At 37.4% G+C, this 22816-nt stretch overlaps 1 protein-coding gene across 1 annotated transcript; it reads right to left on the bottom strand.

The window, feature by feature from the left end:
- Nucleotides 1–614: 614 nt before the first annotated feature.
- On the bottom strand, nt 615–22048 carry LIPI (lipase I). Its single transcript, XM_030020938.2, has 10 exons — nt 21857–22048; nt 18321–18697; nt 16570–16678; nt 13933–14034; nt 12382–12471; nt 11049–11216; nt 9354–9446; nt 5338–5449; nt 4788–4961; nt 615–931 (listed from the first exon to the last, which is right to left on the bottom strand). The coding sequence occupies exons 1-10, from the start codon at nt 21903–21905 to the stop codon at nt 829–831; spliced, it is 1377 nt and encodes a 458-aa protein (XP_029876798.1). The 5' UTR covers nt 21906–22048; the 3' UTR covers nt 615–828.
- Nucleotides 22049–22816: the final 768 nt, after the last annotated feature.

Here is a 22816-nt window from a genome sequence, read left to right on the forward strand (position 1 = left end):
TTTTCGGAACTGGAGGAGGAAATCTTTATGTAGGGCTTATTCCTGTTCACATTCCAATAGGTGAAAAGCTGTCATCAATCTCAACCTGAGCAGCAGCTCTAATTCCAAGAAGCCCAAAGAGAAACAGTATGAAAATGCATTTATTTCATCTTTAAGTTATTCTCTTCAGAATAGACTTTAGAGTTACTTCATATCTGAAACATGGCTGCCCTGTTCCTACCATAGCTTTAATACAAAAAAGTCTGAATGGTTACCATAATATTCATCTACGATGACCATAAAATAATTGATTTAAATAGCAAATTTACACATGTGCTCACAAATCTTGTTGTTCTAGTTCTCAGACTGAGACATTATAAAATGAGAAAATGTGAATTCATTTATCCAATGAACACAGCACAACAACTGTTGTGTATTAGATCTGTAGATCACATGTATAGTGTATTAAATTAACTTAGTAGACAGATAATTATGTTTCCATGTAAAAGCCATTACAAATAATAGATAAACATATGTATGACTTCACAAATAACGTGCCAGGATTATGCAGATAATTAATATTTAATTCAGTAGTTGCTTCACTGCTAACAAATAATAATGAATAGACCATTGTATGTTCTCCACCATGATACATTTACTTTATTCAAATTTCCCACATACATAGATATCTGAACTTTTCAATTAATTTCACCCTAAGGCACTCAGAGCAAGTAATGCATATTACCAGGTAGACTCTTGAAAATAAATCTAGTTTATCTCATTTCCTTTCTCATTGCAGTCTTTATCCTGAGGGAGAATCAAAATGTCACTGCTGTAAGAGAAATTAAGTTAGAAGCTCTCTCTTTGTGTACCCCTCTCTGGGCAAGGGATAGGTTTGAAGGTCAGTTCAGTGTTCTCCATCAGTACAAAATCATATCTGCACAGCTGCAGCCTACAAAAGTAGAAAAAGAAAAAAATGTGCACAACAGAAGTTAACATTAATAGAAAAATATTTAAGTATTCAAATTATTAAACCTCCAGTATTTACTACCTCTCAGAGACAGTACTCAGGACAAGAAGAAATGCCTTCTTGTCAAAGTTTACGCCCTATTTTATGGATCACTAGAGTAGTTATGCCAGACTGTGAAAAACAACCAGGACATCAGCTCAATGGTGCAAAGTGGCATGAGTAAGAAATGTATCGCATTTATCTGAAATATGAAGAAGCAATATTTCATCCATTAAAGCTATTAATCTGCATTTAAATTAATTCTTTAGAACAATGGTCCAAGAACAATCCGATTCCTGTTAACACTGGGCCTGAATAGTTTATTTTGAGTTCCCTAGGTATGAAAGTTTCTCTCCCTTCATTCCGCAGAGGAAAGTAGAAAACCACACCATAATATCTTCTAACTCTTTCAGTTGCAATGACAGCATGTGTAAGAAAGTTTCATGCAAGAGATTAATTTCTCATCTAAACACCTAGAAAACTCAGAACTGCATAATACTACATGAACACATACAGAGGTCACAAACCGAGTCACACACGCACAAAATCTTACTTTTTGAGGTCAACATAGATGCTCTGCTTTTTAGGGCAGAGGCAGGTCATAGCTCTGCTCTTCATGCACTGCGATAGATAGACGGTGAGAGCTGGTTTGAACAGGCAAATGACTAGCATACCCTCTGATGGCACCTCTAAGGCCATACAAGCTATGATACTTATTTTATTTAAAATTATCTTCTATACTGCTCTGAACTCACAGATGTGGCTATACAAAACAATCCACCTCGGACTGCGATGTAGTGTACAGTGAAACAGCTAAAGGACAAAGTCTGAGAAAGAACATCCCACCAGGCACTTCTGTTGTTGCCCATAAGTGTGAGATTTCCAACCAGTCAAGGCTCCACCTGTATGTATGTGAAAGGACTGTTGGATTTCTATATAAGAATCTGAGGGCTTTTGAGGTCCCCACAAAGCTAAGGCAGTAGATTTTATGGCTAAGAAGATCAAGACAAATTCTGGTACTCTGTATAACGCAAAGCATGGAATTTCATCCAGTCCTTCATCCACAATTTGTTTTGCTTTGAATGTAATGGTTTACCATTGTATTATTTTTGTAGAGGGAGAAAAAAAAGACATAAAAGCACAGAAATTGCCAGCTTAAAAGACTTAAAAGTCCTTATAAAAGACTGTGAAAGAATTCACAGGACAAATTCCAACCAGAACAATGTAAGATTATTATATGTACCCATTTCCTGAGCTGACTTTCAGTATGTCATGTAACAATACGATGCTGTATTTTAGCACATTTGCAACAGCATTTGTAACGTGGCAGCACAACATGTTAGTATAGCCAGTTGTCCAACAGCAGTTGTCACCTGGGAAGGGCTCTATCTAACCATAGGGGACACAATACTTAGACAAACCATAATGATGAGTACTAGAAATAAAAACACATGGTTTCCAACATATTGTATCTCATTTGAAGTGCAATCCATCTAACCTTGTGATTATTGAGTACCAGGAATGTCTTACGGGAAAGTAACCCTAAGTGAGGAGCAGGTTCTCCAGTTCAGCAACAAGGAGCAAAACACAAATAATTTTTCTGTTAGGTGAGGCTTTCATAATCCCACACCCTGTGTGGCTCCTCTGCTGTCTACTAAAAAGCAAGGGCATGCCACACTCTCTTGTTCAGTAATAAGGTCTTCTTTTTTGTTACTCTTGTTCTTGTTTTTGTTAAAATAACAAAGGTGGCTGGGCTAAGTATCTTTGAGACATTCACCTTCCCCAGCAATTGAGTTTGAATTGACTGACAGGTTCAAAAGCTTTTTGGGAGAACCGACACCCAGTCACACACAACTTAGGAAAGCTTTCTGGTTTTATGGGTGAGCAGAAATTATTTATCTCAGAGACCAGAAGAAGAGTCTGACAATTATATGTACCTTTTAGCACTCCTACATTCACACACCGTCTGTGTGAATAATGGACCAGCGCAGCAGACAATTGTCAGTGACATTGACCAAACTGCCAATGTCTGCTATTAACCAAGACCTGGGGAGGCTGAGACTCCTATTGTCTTTTATCTCTGCACCTGTCCCCTGGTTTGTACCCAATACTTTGTTATATCAATAATTTAAATATTTTAATGTAGTTTCTAGTTGATTATCCTGTATTCAAGTAATTGTTGTAATTATATGTAACTAAATAAAGTAAATATAGGTAGTTATAATTACAATGAGCAATTATGTAATTATACCAACCAGTAGTGTTGTAACATCTGCATTTAAATTACCTTCATATGCTGATTCAATACACTATTTTCCATTGCTATCTAAAAGTATCTAATGTGCCTATATGATGCCATCTGATGAGGCTCTGTATGAAGGACTTTAGTGGATCCTATGTTAAAGCAAATCAAGTGCATCTTACTTTAAAATTAACAAGAGTCAGAGTAACAGGAATGAAAACTCAAAACTAATAAGGGCTGTTCACTGAAAATCTTCCTTATTTGCTAGATCATTATCTGAAAAAGTCCTGAATGCTGGTGTTCTTGCATGAAATGTATCTTCTGATTTATCACCATTGGGTTGGGAAAAAAAATTTCAATATAATTTAGAGCTTTGACTATCTCTCAGCACCAAATGCTTTTAAATAAAATCATGCCAGTTCACCTGAGAGCTTGAGACTTACGGCCTTCAACAAGTTAATAAAGTCTATTGCATATATGTTCTGGGGTACTATTTTGATTACTGAGTGTTCTGTTTCTTCCTAAGTCTCTCTCACTCATCTCCTCCTCTTTCCTAGTAAATATGAAATAGTAGATTAACAAGGTTTCACAATTTTTACAAAGTATCATACCCAATTCCTACTACACTATTGTCATACACCAAATCAGAAAGTCTTAATTGTTATTTCTCAAGTTAACGAAACATACTGACTTAAGACTTACTCGTATTGTAATATTATTCCCACTCATTACTTATTTGATAACCATTATCAGGTTTTGTTTTAAATTCTGACTTTGTTGAATCTGCCATTCATGTGAAGCAAATAAGCGTAACAACTCTAAAGTACTCTTGCTATTCCTGGATATTTCTTACCTACTCCATGTAATATGTTATTTCCACAAGATGCAAATGTAAAATTTAATTGCTAGTGCTATTGTACAGGTAAGTCTGGAGTGGAGATCTAAAAAAATGAACATATGGCAATACTGCTGAAGTATTTAAAACCAGAACTAATTAATAAAAGCTTAGTAATGACACTTAATTATAAAAAAATGCAGATGATTTCATTTTAAGTGTAGGCAAGCATAGGCTGTGTTTTGGTCTTGGAAGGTCTTTACCTTCAGCAACAAGACCAAAAACCTATTCCAGTCACACAAGTAGCTGAAGTGCTCCATTTCATATCTGAGTGTGAAAAGCTGTATACGGACACATGATTAAAATCAGAAAAGTGCTTAATAAAATTTATCTTCTAGAAGGGAATTTAACCATGCAGGTGTAAGTCAGGCTGGTCTACATAAGTGGTCCTTGAAAACCCATTGTGACCAGAGAGCAGCAGCAGCCTGCTATAACAAGCAGCATGCGTGACATCTACATGTACAAGGGTGCTGTGCACTAAATGTTAATGTGCAGAGCAGCTCTTCCACATGATAAATTTGGTCCTAGGTAGGATGAGAAGGATATTCATGCATTTAGGAATATGTGATTAAAAAAAGCCAATAGAGGGAAATACATATTTCTGAGGAAACATCCTGAGCAGTTCAGTTGATACACAACTTTGATACATGACAAACACTTACCTTTCTGGATTATTAAGTGATTTCAGCCTCATCTGGAGAATCCTAAGCTTGTGTTTTGGGCCTATTAAAGTCTTCGTAGAAAAGGTCAAGGAAATTTTTGATATTTTGTCAAGGTCTTGGTAAAATCCAGTTAGTATTTTCACTCTTTTATATTGCTGAAATGTTGAAGCTTCACTAAAGAAAAATATTATTTCTAGTCAGGGTTTTGTTAGCTGAGTAATATTCATTATTGCTAAGCATTATCATTAAGGTCAGAAATCTTGTAAGATGTATCGACTTTGAACATTCAGAACAAGGACATCTAGATCTGGATTCAAACCAGTACCATGCTGGGACCTGGGCTAGTTCATAAATGCAGAGAGGATCATTTTGGTGTGAAGAGCATTGCCTCTGATGCTGAGCCATAACCAGGAAGAGGAGCTGTGGCCAAGCCTTAACAACCTCACGACACTTTTTCGACTTACAAGTTAATGAGTTAAAAGGTTTAGGAAACTCATAAAATTAGTCCTATAAAGTGATAAAAAAGATTTAGACACAAAGTACAACATACCTATTCATCTCTGATTCTACTGTGTTTCCAGCATAGTCTGTTATTTTAACTTTAATGAAACCTCTCCTAATGCTTTTATTCCAGGTAATAATATCCAGTAAGTAGTTATACACTGCAAAAAGAAATAGGAAATAATAAGATTCAAAGAATAACCTCAACAGGATACTGTTGTTATTATCACCTTGTTAAAAGTTTTCACTGGTTGATGATAGGAGTAGTGACTCTTTACTTTTAAGTTACCAGCTCAAAGCAGAAGAACAAGGCTATTGACAAAAACTAGCTTCTACCAAATGGTTATTTGGAGTTCTGTGTAATTAGTGTATCATTTCCTCCAGTTCTTACATGAAAAGGATTTGCATCAGAAAGCTACCATCAGAATTAGCATGAAGAGTTTGACCTACCTAAGGAACAAAAGCAAAATCAAGCCCTAACTAGCACCTCCAGGTTTTGGCAAGCTCTGCAAAGAGGGGATATTTGAGCTATTAGTGTAGCAACACTATCACATTACCCACAGAAGTGACATGTCCAGAAAACAGCTGAGGTACATTGGCAGGGAGAGAGGAAGAACAACATTGGCACAAGCTCTATGTATAGGCAAAGTGGGCAGTTAGCTAGGTGACCAGATTAATCAGGTGGTAAGAGCTGAAAAGAGACATTATTCCCATGCCTTGCTTGCCCAGCCTGAGCTGGTGCAGCAGTACAGGTCCTCCAGGCACCCTTCCCTCAGAGAAGTCAACCTGCCAAAAGCTCTTTGTGGATATGTTGTGGTTTAACCTCAGCCAGTAATTAAGCAGCTGGTCAGTCACTCCCCTCCCTCAGTGGGATGGGGGAGAGAATTGGGGAAAAAAAGTGAAAGTTGTGGGCTGAGATAAAGACAGTTTAATAGGACAGAAAAGGAAGGGAATAATAATAATAATAATAATAATAATAATAATAATAATAATAATAATAATAGAATATACAAAGCAAGTGATGCACAGTACAATTGCTCACCACCCGCTGAACTGATGCCCAGCCAAACCCTGAGCCATGGTGCCCGCAGGGCAGCTCCCCCCAGTTTATATACTGGGCATGACATAGTATGGTATGGAATACCCCTTTGGCTCATTTGGGTCAGCAGTCCTGGCTGTGTCCCATCCCAGTTTCTTGTGCACTCCCAGCCTCCACTGGCAGGGCAGTATGAAAAGCTGAAAAGTCCTTGAATTAGTATAAACACTGCTTAGCAACACCTAAACCATCAGTGTGTTATCAACATTCTTATCCTAAATCCAAAACACAGCACTATACCAGCTACCAAGAACAAAATTAACTTTATTCCAGCCGAAACCAGGACAGGATACTAGAAAAACTGCATGGGGAAGTCTGAGGAAGAGGAGAGGGATCTGACTGCTTTCCCATGCTCCAGCCCCTTCTCCCCCTCCCCTGGGGACCCACGGCCTCAGGAAAACCAGCTGGATACCTGGGACTGGCAACCTCCGTGCACTAGCATGGAGATGACCTGCTCCGCTGCCCCCTCAGAAACCTTGACCTGGCCTTTTACCGCACTTCCGTCACCATCACCAATATTGTAACCATGCTATGGCTACCCAGAGGAAACACAGTTTAACTACTCCCAAAGTAAGGAAGCCAAATCAATCTTTTTTATTTTTGGCATGTTGCTTTTTAACATTCTCTCCTAAAAGACCAAGCCTCACCTCTGTGAGACACTGAAAGAGTTAATGTCTCAAACATTGTGGTGGGGCAAGTTCTGCTTAAGGACTAACTCTGCATAACAAGGAACTCTGCCTAGCTAGGAACCCCAGGTGAAGAGAAGACCATCAGCGCCCATCAGCACCAGGAAGGGGAGGGTGCGCAGGAGGGTGCACAGCTCCCTGTTCTGATGTGCTGAGCAGGGCAGCTCACCGTGCAGGGAAGGGGAAGTTACTCCCCAAGCGACCCCCAAGCCCAAAGGCTCACAAACTGCTCATGACACCTAATTAGCCTAATTCCCGGCCGAAGGAGGGGCAAGGATGATAAAAGGACACAAACTGAAGCCCCAGGTGTGCAAGCCCACCGGAACCGGACACCCAGGACCGGTGAAATCTCTCTTCTCTTCTCTTCTCTTCTCTTCTCTTCTCTTCTCTTCTCTTCTCTTCTCTTCTCTCTTCTCCTCTCTCCTCTCTCCTCTCCCTTTTCTGTAATCCCTACACCTCATCCCTTTAGACATAAACCATTGACCAAGTCTGGGACTAGGAGCGGATCCAGCTGCCCCTGGGTTCGTCTCTGAGAAGGAGTCTGGAAAGCAAGGGGGTGCGCTTTGAACCTCGTGACCCAACGGGAGGGCTTGCCTTATTGTCTGCCCTGAACTGATTCCCAAATAAGCAAGGCCTGTAGTGTATGTTTCGTGATGCATGGTTAGCACGTTACACAGTTTACTGACGTAGTTTCATGCCAATTTTTGTTGTGAGCATACTTATTTTGGTGGTGAGCATGCCAATTCTTGTTGTGAGCAAATAAAAATCGAGTTTTGTGAGTTAAAGGATCCCTGGTGTTATTTCACCTTAATCCTCACCTGGGAATCAGCAAACCTGAGTCATCATCCTGAGAAACTGGGACGTGACAACCTTGTATGAAAAACTTGTCCTGCTCAGGTTTACAGTGTCACTTAGTTTTAAGACCTCTCATTTATTTCTATTTCCTCTTGGTTTTAAATACCTAAGAATTAAAATAAGGCTTTAGTTAATAAATACCCTCTTTTTCAGACTGGTTTAGTAGACTCATTTTTCTTCTTGACTTTGCATATTTTCCCTTAAATTTATGCTGTCATTACAATGTTTCTTATTCCTCTCCATGTGTCTCCTCCTATGTTTGGTAATATTTCTCCCCCTTTTCTCTCTTCTACCACCCCTGTCCCAGAATACTATACATCATCTTTTCCTTCTGCAATGTACTCTTTCAGGATTCTGCCTGGCTGGATTTTTGATGAATGCCCAGATTTTAATGTGTGTGAGAGTGAAAGCAAAGCCATATTTTTCTGCTGGAAGAATGAATGAGGAGACAAGAGCTAGCAGCCTGTGCAGCCTTGAGAGAGAGCATGGAAGAGCAAAGTCCAAGCAGACAGGAGCAGGGGAGAACAGAGGTAGCAGATTTGCATTGAGCTGAAAGACAACTGGGAATAGGAGTTATGTTATGTAAAATCCATTACATCTTTGTTAGCCTCTGCTTGGCCCTTTGGAAGAAACAGTGATGTAAGTAAGCATGATTGCCACTATAAAAAGAGATATTCAGTCCCTGGTCACAAAACTTGCCAAGATGATGGAAAAAGCTAATTGGAAAACTTGATTTCACTTGAATTCCCTGTAAGCCTATCCCCATACCCCAAATCAAAGAACCTTAAACATAACCAACTAGAAGAGTGCACTAACATTTGCTTATGGTGGTAAAGTCTGTTAATAAAAACAAATTGGAGGAGAATCTAAACTGGACCTCTGCATGGATAGGTAGATACGGCCTATGCCATGTCATGAGAATTCATTCCCATAGACTATAAGCCTGAAACAGTCAGCTAAGTTTTCCCTCTACTGTTTTACTCCTAGAGAGACATGGACTTCTAAAAGCTGGAGTAGCTTTAGTTGACTGTGGGGTGCTCTCCTCCTGGGGTGGAACACAGAGGTGTCTCTTTCTCTGTCCCCCACCCAGGGCAGTCTCGTTTCTCATTTTTGCTCTCTGAAAATGGCAGCAATGGTCCCATCTAAGCAGGTTCTCTCTGTCCAGTTTTTTCCCTGTCACTAGATTCTCATTTTCTGGCTTCCTTGTCATCTTGGCAGTCCATCCCATTACTTTTAAAGTCACATTTCTTTTTCAGTTCATGTATTGCTTACTTTTCTGCCACAATCTTTCTTCTTCTTCCTCCACTTAGTTTATGGTTTATTACACTATTTTACACAGCAGCTAACAATAACTTTCTACTTTTAACATGTTTTCGCTCCAGATCAGCTAACATAAAGAGTTTGTTATGCATGTATTCAGTCACTCACTGCAGAATGGGTCTTGGTCTGAAGTATCAAAATAAGCTTTCGTTGGTGAACTTTTTGGGATTAACAGTGTTTTCCATCTATCAGCATAATAACCTGAAATCCAAAGTTTAAATATTTTATTTCAGACATTTAGCAAAATCATGATACACATAAAAACTACAGAAAAGAAACTCACTCAAAGTGACAGATTTGGCTTTAATTTTCTTAAATATTCTCTGAGAAAGTTAATTGACTTGGAAAATGCAGAAATCCCCTGAGTATAATAGAATGAGGTATGCAAGTATTTCATTCTTCTACTATATTAGTATCACTAAAATTGTCATAATGTAATAGTCGGAATCTATTTAGTCTAGAGTACTGCTCCAAAAATTAGCGCTTATAAACTACTGCAGAGGTAATAAAAACTAACCCACAAAAGTAGCCCACATATTTGCAGAGAACAGTTACAGAACAGCTTCACATTAGGTAAAATTTATTCCATTCTTTTTTGAATCATTAAAGTAAATATTTTTAAACCTTCTAGTCTATAACTGTGGATATTACTTAATAAAATGTTAGATACTCTGTAAACCTCCTAGCTTATGGATGTAATGTAGAAAGAACTTTTGGTTTATATAATTCTATGCTTACTGTCTCTGGGGCTTGATAACAGTCCTTGTTCCTAAAATGGCTGATCCTATTCTTTCCCTCTTGATTTCTTTAGCAAGACTGGACAAGGAGACTAGTTCCAGGCTGCAGAGCTGCCACTGCAAAGCAGTAAGCAGGAAAGCTTGCACTAGAAGGATTCTGCTTATTCTCTCAGTTCCCAGATTCAGCTGCCTGCCATTTCCTCATAGGCTTTATGGTTATTAAAAAAAAATTTAAAAAAATAGGTGGCAGCTGACTCGTCAAATATTTCTCCACCTCTAGCTTGGGCATTCTGTGTAAGTGCATCAGGTATGGCTAGTAACCATTCTGGGGAAGTCCTGGAGTCTTTCTGCCCTACTATAAGGTCCCATTATTGTTGCGTTTTGTTATAAAATAGCATACAGATCTGTCTATCTATGCTTTTTCTTCAAACCTGATCTAACTAATATAGGGTGTACATCCTAATATAAGGATATAAAAAAGACAAGGTACAAATTGAAAGTTAACTTCTAATTAAATATTCTTAAAATTTCATTCTTAAGAAAACCCTGTCAACTCGGAAATGCTCACACTATTGTAGCTCTTTTCAAACTGCCCCCAGATCCTCTCTAAAAGCAATAAAACCCCAAACAACTAAAACCCCCTCCAGATAAAATCTTGATTCCAAAAGAAGAGCCAGAGAAACCATGAAGTTGCTATAAACATTATTCCTCTTAAACAAAAACCACAGGTACTCCAGGGATGATAACACACTGTGGAAGCCTAAAGTGATGAACTAAGTAGAAGCAGTTTCTCTGTAGAAAGGAAATATACTGAGAATCTGTTTCAGACTGGAAAGCATAATGATCAAAGAGTAGGAACATTCAGCACCTGTGTCTAACAGATAACAATAAAGCAAACAAAGCCATAAACTTAAAAATACTTTAAACAGTATGCAGCTCTGCACGTGATCAATCTCTACAGATCCCTTAACATGATACTACAGATCTCTGGAGTAGCCATAGAAAGAGTTAGTCTGGATTTCCCAGAAAATCTCACCCAGCCCAGAGCAGATACCGTAACGCTTACCCAGTACTGGACAGGACATTGGCTGGAAAGCTTCACAATCAACACATTTTCCTCTTTTGTAATCCAAGTAAGAGTTGCAAGGGTATGTTATTATGTTGCACCTTCTTTTCAAAGATGATAAGAAGAGGAAGACAGATCTTTGATGGTCACACTTAAAATACTGAAGACCTTCAGGAAAGAAAAAAACAAAATATACAAAGAACATATAATCATTTTTCTTGATGAAAGAAAAGGTGTTATCAAAGTAATCCCATTTACCTGAGCCATTCTTAGCTAGCCATGCTTTTATTCTCTGGTTAGTTGACCACTAAGTGTGAAAAATGGTCAACTAACCATTGCTAAACAAAAAGAAGCAATTGAAGATTGTTTTGAATATTATAGGTACAGAGAAAAGTCTACAGGGTTTTATATGTAAGAAATAGTCTACTAAGTCCTATCAAATTTACAGAATTTTTTGTTATAAAGCATGAGTCTGAGTTAAAATTTGGCTTGTTGCATCCAGTGCAGAACGTTTTGGCAGAAAAATTGCTGTGAGGAATACTTTAGAGTTTCTTCTCTCGAGTTTTTCTGGGTAATAAATTCCTTCCTTTCCTAGCAAAACAAACTGTGAGAATTGTACAGATGAAGATGATCCTGAGTCTTAAGGGATTCTCCCATACTCACAGGCACACACATGGAAGCTCTATGCTTTTGCACCACCTCTAATTCATAGCAGCACTGTGCAGACTAGTAATAGAAACATAGATAGACATAAACATATCCAAAAAGAGTAAACAAAAAAAATGGGCAGCAACCTTGCCTAAGATTTACAGAGGTTGAAATAAGCAAAATTCTGCAGCAAAAGATCATGTTGTAAAATTGTTTTCATCCTAGAGCCTGAAAGACCTGTCCAAAATGTAGTTCATCATTGCCAACCAGGAGTAACCTAAGACACAGTGAAGACTTGAAAGCCTTGCCTTCCATGTCATATGCAAGTGATCCTGTCCAAACCACGTGGACACAAACACCTTTCCCCATGCCTAGCCATATATAAACACAGAAGAATAATGATCACTATATGCAGATTGTATGTATAACTTAAAAATATAATTCCATCATTCCAATTATAATAATATGGTGGAATATGTATGCATATAGGAAGATCTTTATTTAAAAAAAAAGATGGCAAATGTCTTTGTTATTTCTTATTTACTGAGTGGGGATGGACAAGAAAGAATACAATGCCCTCAGCTCCCATATTACTGAATCTGTGCAGTGTCCATTGAATTCAGTTTAACTTTTTTTTATTTTATCTCAATCTCTTTTCTCATTAATTGAACACATTTTTATTTACCACTGAATACAGTTTGTGGACAACCAGGCTGATCCATTCCTCCATTTGGATAGAAATCAATGGTTCCTAAAGGCTTCTTGAAACCTAGTGCTAAAGTAAAAACATCATGAATCAAAGAACCATAAACAGAATTATGCAGTCAATTATTTATCATTACATTCATTACAAAATAACATGGAGGTCTTAAAGAAAATTTTTGCAATTATACTGTTCTTCTATTCTGTAAAGGGAAGTCATGTTATGAGTTAAAATCCATGGCTTTTTTTCTTTTTAAGAAAATTATACACATGTAAAATGCTGTACACAAATTTATACAAATTTGTGTAAGATTCCTACTGCCACAAAAGAAAAAGGAAGGAACAGAAGCAACTATTCAGTATTGTAGCAGAGACATTATTTGCACAAAGAAATTTAGGAAATTCATGTTGTCTCCAGCAATCAAAATTCTTTCTCAATGTAATTTTCATTAGAGTAAGATTTTCCATTTTTTGCATGTGACATTGGATTCTGAGCTGCACTAATATAAGTAGTATATCAAGGTAGAAAAATCTGTATCTGTCCTATAAAAGACCCTGGGTAAGATTTAGCTCAATCTGACCTACCTTCCTTTTTACCACACATTATCTTTATTTACATAATTGGAACATTACAAAAATTGGTATTTTACAGCTTCACGTATAACTTTGTATAGTAAAATGCTTATCTTTTAATATTATTAAAGAAACTGATGGGAAACTACACAAATAATGGAACACGTGTGGTAGGTTTGAAAGGTTTACTCAAGGTTTTGAGAAAAAAATTAAACCAGATTATATCATGGATGAAGCAGACTTTATAATATACTTCATTTTAACCTTACAGTAACATGTTTTGGAATTTTAAGCAGTGGATCTGTAGTGTACTATTGTGATACAGATGAGAATGGCTGTCTCAGAAGGGTCTAATTCAGTGATAATCAAGTGCTTACAACCTCTATGTTCATACACACTAGCACAGCAAAAGAATGTTAATGCTAAACTATTTTGGAAATAGCAGTATCATAAATTAATGCAATAGGCATTCTTTATTCAATGTGCAGACTTGTTTTTTTCGTATTCAGAAGGAATACACTATAACAAACAAGACATAAATGACAGTGGTGTAATCACTATTTTTGCATGATATTAAATGGGCTCAGGATTATAGTTATCTACATATGCCTTCAGTTAGCTGTTGGACATAAAAGTTATTTCAATATTTTCAGGTTCAGTCATGAAACTTCACTTACTCAGTAACATAGCTACTCATGTTAGAACTGAACAAAACAGCCCATCATTGCTTAAGTCATTAGCAAAGTTGAGTTTCAATTTCTTGATGAATAGGCATAATAACATACAGTATGATTTAAAAAGTATAGACATTGTTAGAAATCAACAGCACAGGAATCTACCTGATAACACAAAATATACTTCTGCAGTACTGTTTGGATGTTACTGAAATAGCCTATCCCTTCTCTTTTGCTTTCCTGCCTTTCCTCAAGTTGAAATAGGAAAGTTAAGGCTGTGTCTTTACCATCAGTGTCTGAATGGATTACATCAACAAATTGTGCATCAGTACGATCCAGTCTCCCCTCTGGTGGCTCTCGAGTGAACGAAGGGCCCGCTGGATCCAGACCTAAATGAAAATAACACCAGCATTACAAATCCTGGGGTCTGTTTCTACAGATATATACAAGACTGACATTTGAGCATTATTCATCAATGACTCTTCATTTTCCTGTGATAATAATAAAAATAAAAACCAGCACTATTCTTCTCAAGTTTCCATTCTTCAACTTGCTAAGCAAAGCAAGGGTTCCTAACACAAGACTGATCAACCCAAATCTTCGAATTTCTCTCTCTCCCTAATTAGTTGTGTTCACCTCCCAGTTCTCCAGATGAATTATAAGCCAACAGCATTAGGGAACAGGATCAAATTAGGAGAATTAATTTTGTCCTTTTCCCCAGAAAATACCATACCTATTATGTACTTAAAAAAAAAAAAAAGAAATGCACAATATAACTACTCTCACCACCAGAAAAACAAGATGAAGATATCTTGGATGGAAACAATTTCAAACATGCCTCAATCATTTTATCAGTTGGTGTTGAAATTAACTTATATAAAAACAATTGTTACATACAACTAAGTGAAATACTAGTTTTTTACCACATATTCACCTGAATGAGGTTTGGAAATCTTGTACTCAAATCAAAACTCAACTAATACAAAAGAGATTCCAACCGAGATCCACAAAAACCACTTTATATCAAGGAGGAGGGGATTTGGGTGGCAAAGTGTTTGAAGTATAAACGCTGCATATTCTCATTTTAGGGATAGGGAATTATTGTTGTACAGCCCTGAAGCCTGATAATTTTTAAGATGGTAATTTCTGTCCTTCACAGGGAAGTGACATTGTTAGCTGAGGTTTGCTTTCCTCCTATTTTCTTGACAACAAAAGCACAAAGAGGGGAAAAGAAAAAGCAGCAAAGACAGAAAATACAACTGTCAATGCAAAACATATTCCTACACTTAAATGGCTCCTAATTACATTCTCACTGACTGATAGACAGGGACAGTGTATGACCTTAGATTATCCAAATTTGTATTATGATTTAACTGGCAGATGTGCTTTAAGAACTAGTCTAGGAAGGTTCTCTCTCAAGATCAAGATAACCATGACCCAAACTACCACAGAGAATCATGGAATGCCAGGAATTCACATTCATAGTACCCCAGGTGACAAAGGTCGTTGGTTTAGTCCACTAATTAGTTTTATATTTCCAAAACCTCCAAACAGTGAAGAAGAAAATATCTTTTTCTTTTTTTCTTAAATCTCATTTTTCCAATATCAGTTTGGGCCACTGGCTCAACTTCTTTGAAAGAAAAAGTACCAAAGCAGTTACATAAGAGATTATGAGCATTGTGTGTTTGGACTACTCAGTCTTTGCCTTTATTCATCCATATTTGTAATTATAAGAAGGTGGTTGAAACATTTCATATAATTCCATTTAACTGTGAGCATCTGAGTTCAGAAATTACATGGATCTACTAGCTCCCAGTTATTGTACGGAGAGAACACAAACCTGCTAGCCTAGCATTGCAATCAAGACTGTCCCCAACCAGTGATGCCAACAAACCCTAGGAAATGAGTATTCTTAACCAAAAGAATATAGCTGGAGCCTATCAATCACACTCATAGAAAATGCCCAGACTTCCAGATTACTGTATGAAAAGGGGAGGAGTCTCTAACTCACTCTCTTAAGGCTGGCTAGTGGCTCCTCTTACATTTTGGGAAAAAAATTACTTAAGTTCTCTGCAGAGAGGGTTTGGAGCTATGAATCTCAAGGAGAGGTAACTGCCTCCTTTCAGCCTGAAAACAGCTGCTCTCTTACATCCTAAACACTATCAGCATCCAACAGTCTCTTCTCCCCTTAGCACCCTTTCTGACAGTTAGCTTAGCTTCCTTCTCAACACACTAGGTGCAGTGAGTTTTGCTCTTTCACCACAAGAAGTATCTGGAGCCTGTGCTCTCAAATCAGCATTTGGATTCTGCCCTAGGAACCAGCATCTAAAAGTTAATCCTAAACTTCCTGCAGTCCTGAAAGGTCTACCCACATGAGGGTACTCCAGTGTTCACTGCATGCACCACTCCCACAGACGGCAATGCTAACGATGAAACAAGTATGAGGTAAAATTTGCAGTATCCATACACAGGTTGCACACCTGATCTAAGCTCCCTGTACAAGATAGCTCAATGTACTAAAGCCTACACCATGTTCAGATACCTTAAACTGAAATCCCTGTGCCTGATTCCAGTGGCCTGACCAAAAGCTTTTGAACTTCCCTTCCCAGGGGGACCTGACTTGCTCCGTCAACTAGACAGAAACTCAGGTAGCACATCATTTAACTTAAGTGGCATTTGGATGTAGCACTCAATTTTCATTTAAGGGACTAGAGGTAAACAGGTTGGAAATTTCAGCTATAATTTGTCCTGAAGGCAGATTTTCACAATTTTCTGAACTTCTATCAGGGATACATTTTTCCTTGTGTATGTTACTAAATAATCAGTTCTTATTTGTCAATATTTCAGTGCTAGCATCTATGTGATTCACAGCTATGACAATACAAGGTACATTAGAATATGTGTATCGGGATTAAAAGCCTTACCCGTAATTCTGCCAAGTTTGCCATTATACTTCTGGCCAACAAAACCAGCTATATGAGCCCCAAGACTAACTCCAATCATATACATAGAGTCAAGAGAAGCTCCATCCACCTATCAGAAAAAAAAAAACCCAAAGTCACAACCACACACACGGTTAACTGAACAGACATCAGTAGACTGATTTCACTTTCACTTTTTGTCTACACTCTAACTTATATCTCTAACTTTAAAAACAAATGGAAATTACAAAGTTCTTTTCAGTTTGCCATTCCATACTAGTTAAACAGTGTAATAATTATGAATTTCTTCAACTAGAAAAATGTAAAAAAGAAGCTTGAGTCACATTTCTTCCAAAATGTCACACTAGTTAGAAGGGGAGCAGGGGAGGGAAGAGGAAGATGTTTACCAGATACAAGAAAGATGAACCAAAACTATGAACTAGGAAAAAAAAAAAAAATTCTCTCCCTGCCTTATCCTTCCACTAAAATAAAATAAAAACACAATACCACTAACAAGGACTTATGCCACAGAACTGCTGAATAATGGTGCCAAATGCACACCTGCAGGAAAGCCTTAAGATGCCTGTTCTAGAAAGCAGGCAGTATTTAAAAAAAAAAAACCAGCCTTCTAAAGAACTCTGGTATCAGCAGACCTATTGGAATCTCTGCAAAGTGATGGGACGATATGTGGGATCTGGCATATTAATGTGTCTCAAAATGAATTAACAAAGGTCTCAGGACTGCTTGCAAGTATGAAACCAATAGCTGTGGGACACAACGTAAGCCACCACCATCACTTTGATGGCTCGCACAAGACCAGCCCAAGCATGCCCTGCTGTCATTGCTTGCCAGGCAGATCTGTAACCAGCAATTAACCAAAAATCTGCATCAAGAGATTTGCAAAATACACCTTTTTAACATACTTTGGATTGGAGACTGTTCTTCCAATCCTGTTTTATTTTTCTATTCCATAACAATAAATTTACTGTCATAATTACAAATTGTTATTACTATATCTAGTCCCACAGGACAGACTCAGATAGGCTTTCTCTTCTTTCACCTCAGCCTTTCTCAGAATGCTGTGGTTTTTACTCAAATTCCATATGAATATTTTCTTACTGCACAGCATTCAAAATATCTGAGAATGGTTGGGAAAAGAAGTCTTGAGAACAGAAGAAAAATCAAGTGATAAATCTAACAATGGCATAAATGAGATGATAACACATTTTGTTCATTTGATTAAGCAATAAATCTAATGCCCAGTTGAGACCACCGGCATCAACAATTGTTTCAGCGGTTCCCTCTAGAATCAAGAAGTTTATATAATTTTGAAACAAATATTTATATCTCTGTCAGTGATTTCTTTTTCATTTAAAATCTTTCATTATGGTAGTTTAATAGTAAAAAGTAGTGCAATGCTTTTGTAAAATTGTAATGCTTCATACTATTTGAACACCTCTCACTTCACCTCCCCACTGGTGCATTCATTCTTTCCAGAAGACCTAAAACTTCCAGCTGGCTAAAGAAATCAGATGCGCTCTCAGGCATACTTCAGTGAAAGGGAAATAAAAACTCAGGTGAAGTTAAAGATACGCAGTAATAACTGCATGCAAAGTTAGTAAATACTTTAGTAAAGAAATGTCATTTGATATTGTTCACTGGGCTTTTTCTTAGACGTATTTTAAATACATCCCCCTCCCACTCAAACTATACTATTGAAACTTATTCAGAACAGATGCAATTCTGTGCCTTACCAGCATCTGGTCAACATAGTTCTTCAGTATTTCTGCAACTTTTCTGCAGTTCTCAACAGCAGTTATGTAATTCACAGTTGTAGCACCACGATTCCAATCAACTATAATGAGATTAATATTGTCTGAAGACAGTAAAAGCTCTTTTATGTCACCTAGCCATGCTGGTGGAGATCCTGTTGGTCTGAAGCCATGAATAACAAAGACAATTTTCTTGGAGGTATTAAGGTACTGAGATGCAGTAACATTGTGTTCGATGAGTCGCTCAGAACAATTTGGATTTTCCTTTGTGTATAGTAGTAGCTGGACTTGGAGTTCTGTTCCAGACAAAGCATTGCCTATATTAAGATCTGTAAATTCAGGACATTTGTCCTCCTCATCTGAAAAAGGTAAAAATGTTAGACAGTCATTTGATGAGTTAGACCACCTGATATACCACCTCTTCACTTTTCTTTCCGCATTTTTCCACTAAAAGTGAAGAACTTCCATTTCCTTCGCTCCAGACCTTTGCAATGAGGTGCCAGAATGTGCACTGAACAACAAGGAAACAGTTTAACTAATGACTCTGCAGATATCACTGTGCTCCTCTGAACCCTTCAAATACAAAATTAACCTTGTTGTTAATTAACCTAGTTGTTCCTGAACAATATATTTTCTCCATAACAAGTACAAAGTAGCAGTCAGTGTTGATAAGATCCTTTGCATAACCATCACATTTAGGTTCTCAGAATTTTTTCACAACTAGTGTGCGTTGTATAAACAGGAAGACCAATGTGGTTGTTTCTTCCTCTTTTGGCCAGGGTGTCAAAGTTGCCAATCCTTAGGCCTTATTGTTTGATCTAGCAATAAGAAACAGTTGCCTGACAGTACAGGATGACCCAGAACCCTTCTCTAGTTTTGGATAACCATAAGGACACCATTACCAAGAAGCAAAGAAAGAAGAAACAAAAGATCCCATTCTGAGTTTGAAAAAATAAGAATCTGTAAGGTCAGTGTACATAATGGCACAAGAAAAACTGTAGTATTTAGCATTTCTGTACTCTGACAGTTCTGCTATACAAGGTTAAGCTGTAGATCAGTCAGGATCAACAAGAGGATGGATATTTTCAAAAGAGCCTGAAAAGACTTAACTTTTCCCCTGTGTGCTTATCAACATCCAAAGTTAATGCTTTAAGAAGTATCCTTTGGCTGCTGGGGTCACATTGTGTGGATAAGCCACTTCAGGATACTGGGCACAACACCAACACCTATCACAATTCTTCTGTGTGGCCTCTTCACCTTCACTATGGTGTTAGCTGGTTTATGGCCAAAGAAATTTGGGCCCATCTCTTGACTTCTAGTCGGCTACGCTGCTTTACACAAGGCTTTTGTCTGATATTTGAGGGCACCTTTCTCAATTTTTCTGTCATTAACAACTTTGTAAAACAAGTCAACTTCTAGAAAGCAAAAGTAGGAAGAGAAATAGTGCCTACTCAGTTCCTTAAAAAATAATAAAAAAAGTAACCTGAATTTCTCAGAATTTTTGAGTTAGAGGTGAGGCAGTCCTAGCTCTTCTCCTTTTCCCAGCAAGCAGCTAGCAGGCAGAACCAAATCCACCACATTTGCATATCTGAAATGGACAGCAAGGCCTCACCAGTTTATAAAGCTGTGAAGGGCAAGTGTGGGGGCATTGCAAGGTCTCTGAAAAATACATTTGATACTGTAGTGCAGATCTAAACAAAGCTAAACAATGTGAATTACAGCACTTAAGGTGCAGTAAAGATGCGGTAAAGACACTAAAGACACTAATTCACTTAGGGAACTAGATCAATCACCTCTAGGCCAAACCATGTATCTACAGTGACTAGATCGGTCAACTCTGCACTACACATCACAAAAAATAATGGATATTTGCAAACTGGAGCAGGGTTGAAGTTACAGAGTGTCAGAAATAGCCTGAAACTTCCTGTCTCAAATCAACCAGACAAAAGTTTCGTGCCTATCATCATCTTATGACAATAGTACAATTACTACATGTGGGAAAAGTTAGAATTACTTGTATTTCAAAATAAATATCACCTTCTCCTCATTTAGACACTGAATAATTTATGTAACTTTTACTGAGATTACCGGACAGGTTATTAACTAACTAGCGATACAGGAAGACGACTCATTTCATTGCTCAGACTTATCCAAGAAGTTGATCTGAAACTGAGAGCTGTTCAGCTGCAGTTGCTTTGAATTTAATGAAAATAACATTCAAGAACCTGGTAAAATGTCATACATGTGTCATGATACTGAGATGTTAATAGACTGTGTCACATTTAATCTCTAGTTTTCATATAATGATATACGATGATAAAACTAGAATACAAATTCCATTACACAAATGCCATATACAAAGCTGAAATAAAAAACAGCCACTTGATTACTACAGCTATTCAGATTCAAAGCTACAACATGAAACTCTTTCATTTTTGCCTAATACTGTTCTTAAATCCAAGTTTAATGACTGATCCTTATAATTCACTTCTACATATCTAATATATAAAAGATTCATGCTAAGATATTGTTGAATTGTTCCTCCATATCCATGTAAATGTTTTGATTTCTCATCATTTGATTGGTAGAAATAACAATTAATTCTTCTAAAGCCAGTAGAATGACAGTGACATAAAACAGAGACACAGTCTGGTCCATGGAAGTGAGAATCTGTCACAAGGAAATTATTTTAACTGACGAAACCTATTTACTAGCTGGCAAACATCAAAGGGAAACAACTCATTTACTTATGGCTGTGAAATGACAGCAGTTATTCTTTGAAAAGTAGATAGACAAAAAAAGAAATTACTATGTCTTTACTGTGGAATTAGATAAGTACCATAAAAAGATTTATAGAGGTAATACTTTGAATTGTTTAGCGAGGAGTCATTAAGCAGAGGTTTTTCAAACTCCCATTTCTGACTGATTACTGGAGGGAATACCCAGCTGCCCTTTCTGCACTCTTGTGGGAGTGCTCACATACACTTTTCTGTACAATCAGAACATACTGATAGGCGTTGGGGTGTTACATATGCAGTTTAACTCAGTTAATATACAATTTTAATTTTTCTGTGTACATTTGTAAGCATTGTAAGTCTCTTCTGTGGTTGAAAAGGGAAAAATCTTAAGTGCATACTGACTTTTTTGTAACTAAATTTAAAGCACAACATGTAACTTGAAAACCTGTCAGCCTATCAAATCAGCAATAAACAATAAACTTACGTTAATATGTTAAAACTATTTCACAATTACCTCTTTACTTCGTACAAAGTGCACATACCTGAGTGTGCAAAGTACAGCCAGAGATAAAGTATCAGGCTTTGTTCTATTTACTTTAAAATGAAAACCTACGTCTCAATTTCAAGGTGATCGAATTCTCTTTACTAATCATCTGCTCCATTAGGCATAATTTATAAGATTTAATCTTTTGTCCAATTTAAATGAAGGAATATTCATTTTTTAATGCTTGAATAAAAGCCAAGAGACTACATTGCAAAGAATAAGCTAATGGTTCTTACCTGATTTCACCCAGTATATCAAACAGATGAAGAAACACAATTTCAGCATGTGGAAATGGAGAAAAGCAATACGAAATATCCACAGACAAGTGGCAAATCCAGTGTCTCCTTACAGTATGCTAGATTTCTAACCTAACTGAATGTCACTAATGAAGTAAGTGACATATAGAGTAGGAAGCAGAAAGCAAAGCTGTATTCAAGCTTCTGCAATTCATGACTCCTCCTATTGAATGACTTCAGTAAGTAGGGTGGTTTCTGGTCTTAAGGGTTGGGACTGGTTTTTAATCTATTTCCCTCTCTCTTTGGCTATCAGCACATTTACATGTAAGCAATCGATGTTATATATTACTGGCAACACTGTTGCACGCGTGGAATTTAGGAAGCAGAGTAACTGGAGGTACATCGCATTAGAGACCCACCGCGTCTCTTTAAGTGTGTCAGTCAACTGCAATTAAACACACCGAGGTGGGCAAAAGAAACTTGGAACAAAAAGTCATTCTGGTGACAGAAGGATTTTTCTGGAAGAACTTGAAAATAATTCTTAGAACTGTACCTCCATGGATTATTTTTGCATAAAATTATTTTCTGAGCTTTTTCCAAGGAGTCCTTCTCTAACCTAAATCCAGAGGAGGTCTGTGAAAGTGTTTATATGGGAGACAGATGGAGCTTAGAGCCCCACAAATCTCACCCAGACACTGACTTGCTGGGTGTTTTGGGTGTGTAACTTAACCTCATTCCGTCTGTGTCCCCAACTACAAAACAGGTGAAGAAACATTTATTTTTGTGAAGCTCATTTATTTACAAACCAATTCACCCGCTAAATACAAGAGGACAAGCTTCAGTTTCTTGGAGTTCACTGTGAGGTGAGGAGGTAGATAAACTCTGCATTATTCAAGTGAGACGTCTGGATGCTCAGTTTGCCTATATATAGCCCTCAATTATTTCCACTGCAGGAGAAAG

The sequence above is a fragment of the Aquila chrysaetos genome, chromosome 7, assembly GCF_900496995.4.
Source record: "Aquila chrysaetos chrysaetos chromosome 7, bAquChr1.4, whole genome shotgun sequence".
Lineage (NCBI taxonomy): Eukaryota > Metazoa > Chordata > Aves > Accipitriformes > Accipitridae > Aquila > Aquila chrysaetos.